Source organism: Equus quagga, chromosome 4 (genome assembly GCF_021613505.1).
Source record: "Equus quagga isolate Etosha38 chromosome 4, UCLA_HA_Equagga_1.0, whole genome shotgun sequence".
In the NCBI taxonomy this organism is placed as follows: domain Eukaryota; kingdom Metazoa; phylum Chordata; class Mammalia; order Perissodactyla; family Equidae; genus Equus; species Equus quagga.
The window spans coordinates 26,829,675-26,842,107 of record NC_060270.1 but is presented as its reverse complement, the minus strand read 5'-3'; the positions used below and the strand labels follow the sequence as shown (position 1 = coordinate 26,842,107).

At 36.1% G+C, this 12,433-nt stretch overlaps 1 protein-coding gene across 1 annotated transcript in view; it reads left to right on the top strand.

The window, feature by feature from the left end:
• Positions 1 to 12,433, top strand: part of UBXN7 (UBX domain protein 7) — a 41,907-nt gene that overhangs the window by 8,829 nt on the left and 20,645 nt on the right. The window contains exons 2-3 of the mRNA XM_046658384.1: positions 5,211 to 5,358; positions 8,184 to 8,251. Of these exons, the coding sequence (XP_046514340.1) occupies positions 5,211 to 5,358; positions 8,184 to 8,251 (216 nt within the window). The remainder of the gene's footprint in view (positions 1 to 5,210; positions 5,359 to 8,183; positions 8,252 to 12,433) is intronic.

Genomic DNA, 12,433 nt, shown 5'->3' with positions numbered 1-12,433 from the left:
TCACAGTTGTTATTTCCTTTATTGTAGCTTTATTTTTGTGTCTTAAAGTCATTCCCTGTAGAATCTCTTTTAATAAATTCTATTTTAATCTATAGTTCAATAGACCCATGGACCTTGGAAATTTTGGAATACTTATCTATACTTTTATAAAGTTTTTTTATTGCCTCTACAGCAGCTCTAGATGTTTCTCCCTAGTCACACTGGAATACTGCTTAGTTGTTACAAATTTCTTTGGAGGAGATGCCTTTCATGTATCATTTTATTCTTTATCTATAACATTCACTTTATTCTAGAGTAGTATTTTTTGCTTTCTTCATTGTACTTCTGCTTTTTAAAAAAGATGAGTGTTTAATGTGAGTGAAACATTTTCATAGCATGAGATGAGGGAGGGAAAGAAAACTGTGAGCTGTCTTACTCTGCCTGTTTACTATCTGACAAAATGTCGTTCTCCATGAGCTATATATAAATATTCACACTTCATACTTCTAATATTTTTCATGTGTCATTGATGGATAGCTTGAGTACCATATAACTTGGGACAGTCTTTTTATTAATAGCCAGTTATTTGTCAATAAGGAGCTGTGCCAGGTTCTTTAACGTGAATTTTCTTAATCCACACAAGCATTTCATGAACTTGGTAATATCCCCATTTTATAACTGAGGAAACTGAGACTAGCTTGGTGTCACACAACTAGTGAATGACAAAATTAGGATTCAAACTCAGGTTTATCTCAGTAGTATCTGGGCTCTTAGTGTCTCTTCTATACCATTAGCTTGAGAACAGAAGGGAATATGAAATATGTGTTCTCTGCATCACTGGGTATAGGACTGGCCAGAGGAAAAATTTTGATACCTTCATTCCGACTGTTTAGTGTCTCTATTCCCAGATAGCCAGGGTCGTTTTGGTGCTCTGAGTTACCTCCCATGTGACACTTCATTTAGGCCTTTCTTGTGTCTGCCCCAAAAGGCACTTGGGATGCTAAAGCTACTGACACCTCAGTTTATTGTTACTGAGTTTTAGGGGGGAAGCAATATGATTGAGTTAGTTTACATTGTGAAATAATTGATACATCCTTAACTCTTCAGTAAGTGTTTATGGCTTTACCAAGGATTTTTCCCCCCAAATTAATCTCTTAAGTGGTAGCAATTTTAGGCATCATAATAAAACAAAGTGAAAAAAAATTGAGGCAGTTAGGAAAAGACTTTGGGGACAGGCAGACCGTATTGTTAACAGGCCAGCTTGCCTGAGGATTGGCTTAACAAGTCTTCCTGATGTTCATAGCATCTTTTATTTTACTTCAGAACCAGCAGATTCTCTAAATGGTTCCCCTGTCAGTGGCACTGGAGTTCTGTTAGTTGGAGGGTGGTGGAAAGGATGACAACAACTATTTGTATGTAGTGGTCCTTTTTAAGTTGAATTTCCTTATGAACAAATAAATTTCAAAAGGAATGAAAGCAGCCAACATTGGTTGGTATTATGGAAGAAGGGAGTGTCACTTGCCCATCAGCATGTTCTTTGTGGTGCTTTAGTGCAATGTGAGCACCTAGAGAGACAAGAGCCAAAATGGTATGAACTCAGCCATTTAATTCTCTGAAAAGAAAAAGATCAGTAGATATCTTGAGAAGCTAGTTTAGGGTTCATTGTGAGGCAAATGTAACAGTTCATGCGTCTGTCTCCCAGAACAAACAGCCAGAGTAGTCTACCTATTGGAACCTTTTAACTTTCAGAAGCTGCTATGTAGATAAGTAAATTAAAATGGCAGAGTACAGTAGACACTGAACTTTTAGACTATCATTTAAGAAGTATAAGAATACAACACAATATAATTGGACACAGTGTGAAAATATTAGCTGAACAGAGCCTCAGGTTTTGAGAGAAATAATATGGAAGCATGAGTCTTGAAATTGTTCATCAAACTTGTGCTGGTTTTGCCCCAAGAGTTTGAGTTTGATTACCTAACATGAGGTTGGCTATTGGGATATTTTAATTCCTTCCTCTCCAAAAGTTGCATTTGTTTTTGTTTTGAGATTTCCTTTGTTTTTGGTGAGAAACATCTGTGCCAATCTTCCTCTGTTTTGTATGTGGGACACCTCCGCAGTGGGTGCTGGGGATACCATGACAAAAGAAGCTTCTGCTCTTGGAGGAGCCAGAAAGTAAACCACCATTTACTGCTTAGTAGTGTTATCTATCTATATAATAGAAGAGTATCACAGGGATGGAAGTGGGGAGGTAGTGTCCACAAATGGGCAGAATAACACTTAGGGTGATTTTTGAGCATACATGAACTAGATGAAGGGGAAGATGAGGAGGATAAGGAGATGCAAGCGTGTAATTCAGTATGACTATACTGAATTGTGTAAGATGGGGAAGAGGAGAGCCAAAGCCAGAGAGAGAAGCTGAGGCCTGATCACAAAGGAGTTTCCAGATCATAAGGACTTTGGAATTTATACTGTAGGTGTCAGCCATTAAAGAATTTTAAACCAGTGGAGGATATTATCAGACTTGTATTTTGGAACATAACCTCAACAGCAAAGTAGAAGATAGAATAATGATCAGTTAGGAGTCTTTTGTAGTAGTCCAGGTGAGAAGTATTAAGGGCTTGATTTAAAGCCTTACAGATAGTAGTGGAAAAGAGAAAACAAATGAGAGATTTTATGAGTAGAGTCAGCACTTTCATTTGTGGCAGTAGGGCTAAACTAGAGCAATATCATGAATAATCCTCCCGCTGAGAAAAAATCCTGAATAAAATGTGTATTTAAAAAAATTTTTCAAAAGGCATCATTGGGCTAACAAGAAAGTAAAGAATGCTCAGAGGCTAAAAAATGAAATTAAAATGCAGATGTTAGCTAGATTTAAAGCAAGCCTTCACCCTGATGGAATCTGCCTAAACTGAATGGCTTTGAACTTCTCTTTTGATAGCCTCATAGGGCACAGGAAACAGGAAACAAAGCCTGCTGCCTTCCCAAGGAGAGGAGTCTGAAAGGAGACCTCTCCCCTTCATGAAGCTGAGACTTGATTGTTTCAACCTTGATAGTTGGCGAGTGGCAGGAGATATCTTCCCTGAGAATTTAGAACAAGTGTCCTTGCAGAGTCACATTTCCCATGTGGTCTTGTAAAACTTCAAGTCAAGAATGTATTTAAAGTGGTCCCACAAGGTAGTGCCCACATGGTGCCTTACAAAATCTTGTCAAATCAGATCCTCTTAGGAGGAATGTACCTTCAACTCAGGCTTCAAAAATCTACAAATTAAAATTCCAGGGCACAGGAGATCACAATTTAAAAAATCACAAAATACACAAAAACCATGGCATAATGAGCAAGAGCCAGCAGAAAGAAGAGACAGTGACCCCTAGAGACTGCAGAAAGTTTGTTGTGTCTTAGTAACTCCAATAAGTTTGATTAATATGTTTGAAGAAAGGAAGAGATTGAAATATGAGTATGAAGTAAGGATCTCTGAAACATGACCAAGCAGATTAGGAAAAAACCAAAAACAGGACTTCCAGTTATAAAAAATTAACTGAAATTAAAAGCTCAGTGAATAGGTAAAAAACAGATTGGTACAGCATAGAGCAAAGAGTTCTAACACACATCTAATAGGAGTTCCAGAATGTGATAAGTGTGAATGGAGGAGTAAGGTAATTGTTAAATAGAAATGTCTGAGAAATTTTCAGAATTGATAAAGGATAATCCTTATGTGGTGGGAGTCCAGTGAACCTCAAGGAGGATAAATAAAATCAGCCGCAATAAATCAAAGTGAAACTGCGGAAGACTAAAGGCGGAGATGATCTTAAAAGCAACTAGAGAGAAACGACAGATTGCTGTAAAAATGTTTTTCTTTAGTCTGGCAACTGATTTCCCAGCAGCAACAACAGAAGCCAGAGGACATTGGAATGCTGTCTTCGATGTACTGAGAGAAAATAGCTGTCAGCCTTAAAATAGAATATGCAGTAAAACTGTCTTTCAGGAATGACAGCAAAATAGAGACATTTTTAGAACACGAAAAGACACCCCCCCTCCCCAAACATACCCGTTAGAAGGAGATTCTAAGGGACATAATTCAGGTAGAAGGAAAGTTACCCCAGAGGGAAAGCCTGAGATTCTTTTTAATAGCCACAAAATGTTCCATCAAATAGATTGTACAATTTTGACTCTACTACTATGGGATATTTATGTTTCCAGTTTTTCAATATTAGCTGAAGCTGTACTGGACCTGTATATGGACATGCTTATGCATGTAGTATTTTATGTAGAATAAATAAAAGAATAAGTCATCTTTTGACTAGAAGCCCAAATTACTGGGTCAAAAAAGGAATGAGTATTTTTATGTTTCTTGATGCAGGTATAAAATTATTATTATTTTTTTTTTTAAAGATTGGCACCTGGGCTAACGACTGTTGCCAATCTTTTTTTTTTTTTTTCCCCTGCTTTATCTCCCCAAATCCCCCCTGTACATAGTTGTATATCTTAGTTGCAGGTCCTTCTAGTTGTCGGATGTGGGACGCCACCTCAACGTGGCCTGATGAGCGGTGCCATGTCTGGGCCCAGGATCAGAACCCTGGGCCGCCACAGTGGAGCGCACGAACTTAACCACTCAGCCACGGAGCTGACCCCTAAAATTATTTTCTTAAAGGGCGCTACCAATTTACATTGCATCTTAACAGACTATACTGGCTTTACTTTACAAATGAGTAAGTGTGTGATAGGGCCAGTTTCAAATGATGAAGATTGACATTTCTTACCAGATTTTGACTGACTTATATCTTTGACAAGAATGTCCCATCTCACTTCTCTCCCATTGTCATTAAAAAATGCTACCTTTTTAATAGAAAGAGAAATGTTAACTGAAATGCATTCTTTCTAACAGAAAGTATTTCTAACTTTCTAGAATGTAGTCTTTCATTTTTCTTTACCTTTTTTCAGTTTATTAACAAATATATATTGGTCCGTTTAAGGAAGTGGCAAATAAATGCTTTATTTAGTTTTGGTTTTATTACGAAGGAAGACTACTATTTTAATGCTGCTGCTTTCTTTGCTAGCTCTGTATATCAGCCAACAGTGTAGAAGTAAATGAACAGGTTTTTTAAAAAAAAGTCAGTTATTCTAAAAGGGGAAAAGTACTATTAATTTGCTTGGGAATTCTGTATTCTAATATGAACTGAAAGTAAGATGGTCTTTTTAAAACTTTTTTCCTGTCTTTTTGCTATTTCAGGTGCAAGTGAAAGTGTAGGGAAACATATGCTTGAAGCCTGCAACAATAATCTGGAGATGGCAGTCACTATGTTTCTGGATGGTGGAGGAATCGCTGAAGAGCCCAGTACCAGTTCAGCAAGTGTCTCCACTGTCAGACCACACACAGAGTATGAATTTATTATTTATTGTTAGGAGCTACCCCCTGTCTAAATTGAGCAGTAGCATTTTTATCAGTTATATTGATTCTCTGTTTTTGAATAAATTACAAATTGAAAGCATCTGAAAAAGTGTCAAGTGGAAATTTTTATATTTATATACTTTAAATTTTCTAGAACACTGTCATGTCTATTATTTAATCCTCAGAAGAACCTTATAGGATGGCATTATTAGCCACATTTTACAGATGAGAAAGCAGAGGCATAGCCATTTTTCCAAGCTACGCGGCAATTAAGTAGCAGATATGGAAGTAAAGCCCAATAAAGCTCAGATTCCCCAATTCTAAATTTTCCTACATTGTCCCAGTAAAGTTTTGAGTTACCATGAAAAATTTTTGAAAAATAATTCTAGTCATTTATACCTTAAATAGTTAGATGTGGTTAATCATTACAAGCACCTTCATCATATGAAAGTTGTGCTATGTAGAGAATAGTAATAAATGGTGAACAGATTTGGTGGTTTTTTGCCCTTAGCGTTTGATACCAATGAGAGTTTCAATGAATACCTTTTGGGCAAAATTCCAGTAGTCTTTGGAAAATATTAGAGATGAATGACACTCAAAGGAAACCCACTGATTTTTTTTATACAAAATTAAAAAGATCCTTAAATAAGACTTTAATACTTATAGTCCTTTATAACTCTCAGTGTTTACAACATGAAATACTAAACAAGAGAAATCCCGTTTTTAAAGAATAGGCAAAAGACGGATTTTATTTTTACAATGTTAGAGATAGGTTTAAAAAGCCAAAAAACATTCAGGCCATAATTACCTCTTTTGTTGATCTAGTTCCAGAATCTAGAGTAATATTGTTTCCACATGAAGTGTGAACTTTATAGACCATTATTAATATATTACAAATTTTTTTCGTGTCACTGTTGGCTGTGTATTTCAGATGTGATATCCCATTCTCCTCCAACATAGCTCAAATTTTTAAAGGAAATCAGTATGAAAAAATGATTTAGTTTATAGAAACTGGAATAACAAGTGTTCACAGCTGATTTAGGGGAACATATTTGTCTTCACTGTATAAAACGTATTTTCTTAATTATGTTTAAAAGTAGTTTTAATGAATGTCATTTCTTACTGAATTACATTATAATTTGACTTAGATTATTTGTATTGCTGATTAATTAACATTTGATAGTGGCTTCTAATTCCTAAAGTGTAATTTTTGCTCTTTACTGTTCACCTTTTTCTGTTCCATTCTTCCATTTTATTAGGTAGCTGACAATCTTGGAACAGATACCCTCAAATAGGTAGTAATCAGTCTTTTTATATAGGGACTACTACTTAATCCATCCCCCTAATTGATATATATACTATAAATTGAGGTATACCAATAATGGAAAGATTTAGTTAGGTAGAAGATATCTTTTAAGTTCTTAGTTTTCTTAAAATAATGGCCTATTTCTCTTTGATGAAAGAGGGTTAATAGAGCTTCCTTTTAAATGGATGTGTTGTCTGTTCCTTTAGATTATTGAAATTCTGTGTGGTAGCAGTGATTGGTGTCTAGTGGGAAAGAGTACTTAACATAATTTTGAATTATCCTTTATCCTTCAATCATTTGACTTATTGTAGATTTCTTTGTCCAGCTAGTTTTTCTTTGATTACAGGATGTTCTTGTTGATGAATGAGTGTTCATACTTTATTTCATAAAGCATGTTTTGGAGTTCGAACTCTTAGAAATCAAAAACAGTGCTTTAAGCTCAGTTATTATTATTAGAAACACCTGAGTGAAAAACATTAGGCCTAACTTAAATTAACATTTATTATAAGCGAGAAGATAATATATTTGGAATTTACTATTACTTATTATGAACATTAATCAGCAGAGTTTAATATTTGAATTAAAACCCTAAAATAATTAAACTGATATTTAAAGGAACATACACCATTTTTACAGTATATCTAAATGAGTATTTTTTACTGGAAGAGATGTATTATTAGTAAACTCTCTGGAGGTAAACTTCGAAGAGTTTGTTGGCTTTTAAAAGATGAGTAATTACTTTCTCTGTATATGTTAGGGTCTATTTAATAAATAATCCAAGGTAATACCTGTGTTAGCCATCTTCATAACTAGCATAAAATTCCCTGCATGTTTGTTTGTGCTTATTTTATTTTATTTTTTTGAGGAAGATTAGCCCTGAGCTAACTACTGCCAGTCCTCCTGTTTTTGCTGAGGAAGACTGGCCCTGAGCTAACATCCGTGCCCATCTTCCTCTACTTTATAGGTGGGACGCCTACCACAGCATAGCTTTTGCCAGGCGGTGCCATGTCTGCACCCGGGATCCGAACTGGCAAACCCCAGGCCACTGAGAAGCGGAACGTGTGCACTTAACCACTGCACCACGGGGCTGGCCCTGTTTATGCTTATTTTAATATATCTGATTTAATTATTTCATATAGTGGTAATGTGATATTGCTTAATAAGCCTGTATTTTTCCATTAACTTTTGTCTTTTTTCTTTTTGTGTAAATTTTTTTTTCTTTTTTCTCTCTGAGAGAATTTAGGGTAGAGCACTTGAGAGGAAAGTGGAAATATTTTTTATTTTTCAGTTTGTTCTCTTTGTAAACCATTTGAGCTATCTGTGCCAGGTACTTTATTCTGATTGATCTCTATATGGAAACCATCTAACAATCATTTGTCATTGTGGTTCCTAAAAATCACTAAGTCTGGTGTTCATTTTACTTGTTAATTTGAATGCATTCGCAATAGTTACAGAGAGAACAGGTAGCAGAAAACTTCCTTTTGATATTTTCCCCCCTTTTTTAATAGAGAAGAAGTTCGTGCTCCAATTCCTCAAAAGCAGGAAATATTGGTGGAACCAGAACCTTTGTTTGGTGGTAAGTTCAACTTTTTTCCTTGGCTTTACTTGACTTTATTGTTGTCTTTAGGATTTTAGTGAAACTATCAAAAGATGTGAAGCCCTGCTCAGAGGTTGTTATCTCTAGAGTTAATTCTTATCTTGTAATTCTGTAATTTCCCCTCAAGAAAGTCACATAGTTGGTTCTTTCTAAAGAGTGAACAAGATTAAAATGTTGATATTTGTTGCAGAATGCCAAAAGGAGGAAAATTAGCGAAAAGAACTGCTGCCTTATAATGGAAACGAATCTATCATTAGATAAAAGACTGATTATTTTTTGTTTTCTAGATACCTACTTGACTGCCATATCTTTACTGTCTTGATATTCTTTGCCTTCGCTCTTGCTTAATTTCTAGAAGTGCGATTCATATTTTGAACAAAGAAAAAGTAATACCTAATCCATGCAAAAAAATTGTAATACCAGTCAGGGTATATAGAGAAGATGGTGGTAAATGGGACACTTAATCAGATTTGAAGAAAGTTTATAGTTTCAGTTTAATAAGCACTTATTTATCTTTTGTGAGCCAAATATTTTAGGCATTAATAGGTATATTATAGAAGATAAAATATAATCTGGTTGGACAAAGACATAGGAATGTGTATTGTACATATTGAGAACAATAATGCAGAGAAATAGGCCTATAAAAAGTTTTGCAGGTATACTAGAATAAAGGAGAAGAAATAAATTGTAAGGAAAGGATGCAGAAAATTATGTAAACCATCTCTTTCGATTTGAAAAAGCACCTCAGTTGCGAGTTTTTTTAAGATTGATGTTTAACTTGTCAGCTTTGGAGTTTACTGTAGTGAGAAATAAAGAATATACTGTCTAAGATTCAGAATTAAAGATGGGAGGGAGAAAACTGTAAGATCTGAATATTGAAGTATAATTACTTTTTGGACTGTTCGATTCAGCTAGTCACTGTGCTATTAATGTACCAGAAGTAATAAAGAGTTATTCATAATTTTTTTTCATGTAGATATTATGAATAGATTTTGGAGCTGAGGAGTAATGCCCTTGGAAACTTTACAGGATCTTTGAGTGGGGAAGACTACAGGAAATAGATTCTGTGCTGTTTTACTGTTGAGCAGAGACAAAAGAATTCCCATTTGAAACCCCCCCTTTGTTCCTTTACCTCTGCTTTGATATACATAAGGGAGAGGGATGAGAGTGATATTATACAGTTAACAAGTCAATCCTAACTTTCATTATTAGACCATATTATAACTTGAAAAAGTTCTTTGGAGAACTGTTTTCTTCTTAGGACAGTATTGATTTAAAGCATGATTGTCAAAGTATGGTATAGGGGGTGTGGTCCCTGATACCCTTTCAGGGGGTCTGTAAGATCAAAACTACTTTCATAATAATATTAAGAAGTTATTTGCCTTTTTCACTGTGTTGACATTGGACTGGTGGTTCAAAAGCAATGATGGGTCAAACTGCTGCATCTTAATTGAATCAGGGCAGTGGCACCAAACTGTACTATTATGCATTGAGTTCTTCACTGCCACATACTCGCAGTTTAATTTAATATAATTTTTTTTTTTTTTAAAGATTGGCACCTGGGCTAACAACTGTTGCCAATCTTTTTTTTTTTTTTTCTGCTTTATCTCCCCAAACCCCACCGTAAACAGTTGCATATCTTAGTTGCAGGTCCTCCTAGTTGTGGGATGTGGGATACCGCCTCAACGTGGCCTGACAAGCAGTGCCATGTCCACGCCCAGGATCTGAACCCTGGGCCCCTGCAGCGGAGCGCGCGAACTTAACCGCTTGGCCACGGAGCCAGCCCCCTCGCAGTTTAATTTAAAAAAAGCCAATTTTGGGGCCGGCCCCATGGCCAAGTGGTTAAGTTCGCGTGCTCCGCTTTGGCGGCCCAGGGTTTCACAAGTTTGGATCCTGGGCGTGGACATGGCACTGCTTATTAGGCCATGCTGAGGCGGCATCCCACATGCCACAACTGGAAGAACCCACGACTAAAATATACAACTATGTACTGGGGGGGGGTTTGGGGAGAAAAAGCAGAAAAAAAAAAAAAGCCAATTTTATTTAATAGTGTTCTTGATGAAGCAGTAAAAATTAATTTCATTAAATCTTGACCTCTGAGTACACATTTTTAAACTATTCTGTTTGATGAAGTAGAATGTGTGTAAAGCACTTCTGCATACTGAAGTACTGTGGTTACTTTAAGGAAAAGCACTTGTACAGTTGTTTGAGTTGTGAGCTAAACTAGCTGCTTTTCTTAATGGAACATTATTTTTACTTGAAAGATTGCTGACAAACTATAGTTATTTAGTCTTAGGCGTTTGGCAAACATTTTCTTCAATATGAACAAAAGCCTGTTGCTTCCTCAAGGCAAAGAACTGACATTATTTGTTACCAGTGATTAAAAGAAAAAAGCTTTCAGGTAGAAATTAGAATTTTAGAAAGTTTATATCCACAATTGTGAGCTTGGTAGCTTCCTGATACTTAAAGGGTTTCTGATGAGATTAGTGTGACATTAACGGATGGTGATTTTTTTTTATATATTGTATAATGAGATGGTCAATATTTGGAATGTTTGCATAACTCAGTGAATAAATACTTTCAAATGACCAATGTACGATATTATAAAATCATGCATAGGTAAAAGATCTGTTCAGATTGTAAGATGGATTGCATAGATAGATAGATAGATTTAGATATCTGTTGCTGTGTAACAGATTGCTCTAAGATTTAGCTTCCTGAAACAGTAGACATTTGTTATCTCACATTTTCTTTGGGTCAGGAATCCTGGTGTGGCTTAGCTGAGTGTGTTTGGTTAGGGTCTTTCAGAAGGGTGTAGTCAAGGTGTCACCTAGTGCTACAATCATCTCAAAGCTTGAATAGAGGAGGATCTCCTTCTAAGCTCACTGTTGAGACTATTGGTTGGCTAGAGACATCATTTCCTTACTACAGAACAAATGAGAGAGCCGGAGAGGGCAGCCCATGATGGAACCCACCATCTTTTTGTAATCTAATCTCGGAAGTGACATCCCATCACATCACTTTTGCCACATTCCATTTAAACCTGCCCATACTCAAGATATTCACACAGAGGTTATGAATATCGGGAGATAGGGATAATTGGGGGTCATCTTAGAGACTGCCCACCACATAGACCAATGGATTTTAATGGAGCAGAGTATGAAAAGTTCATTGTTAAGATTTCAGATTCTATGTTGCAGCTAACCTTTAAGAAACTACCACTGGTTGAGTTTTGGTGTAGTATGAAAGGAGACTATTCACAGTTATCTTAAAACTATAAAATACTCTCCTCCCTTTTACAACTGTATGTCTGTGTGAAGTTGAATTTTAATTTTCTTCATATGCTTGAACTAAAGGAATAGCAGCAGATTGAATGCAGATGCAGATCTGAAAACCCAGGTTTCTTCTCTTAAACCTGTTATTAACAGAGATTTGTGAAACAGTGCCATTCTTCTCACTAAATTTTTTCCTCCACTTGTCCCACTCCCGTATTCTGACTATGAAGCTCCTTTTGAATCTCTTAGCTCTTTGTAGCTTAGCCTGTTTGATCTGAGTGATCAGCACTCATGTGGGCAGTAGGGAGTATGGAGTGATGTTTGCTCTATAGCACATGGTTTGGAGGAATCAGGAAGCCACATATTGAAGAGGCAGGCAGGAATAATAATGGTACTAGGGCTTTAGAGGTGTTGTGGCCTGAGGAGGGGTTCTTGGTTACACTTAGAATAAATAAGGGGGAAAAAATGGGAGCAGGTTATGAACCAAGAAATAAAAGAGGTTGGGTAGAAAGTTAGCAGTAAGAGAAACTGGTGAGAATCACGAGGAGATCAAGTGCCTAATACAGAAGAGCTAAACTGGGAAAAGAAGGGGGGGAGAGTGTGTGTGTGTGTGTGTGTGTGTCTGTGTGTGTGTGTACCGATGTAGAATATTGACTGGCCTGCCTTTGGCAATTTTAAAGTAAAAGAAAACTACCTTTTGTGTACTACTTTCCCAGTAGTTAATATCCTTTCTCAGACAGCTATTCTATGTCTTATCCTAAGATACCCTTACTTTCTTAATTGTTATGGTTAAAAAGTGTCTGATAATGATTTTTCAAGAAGGCATTATTTGAGAAGCTGTACTGTTCCTGCAAGAAACAGATATATTTGAAATAGGAACTCTTGA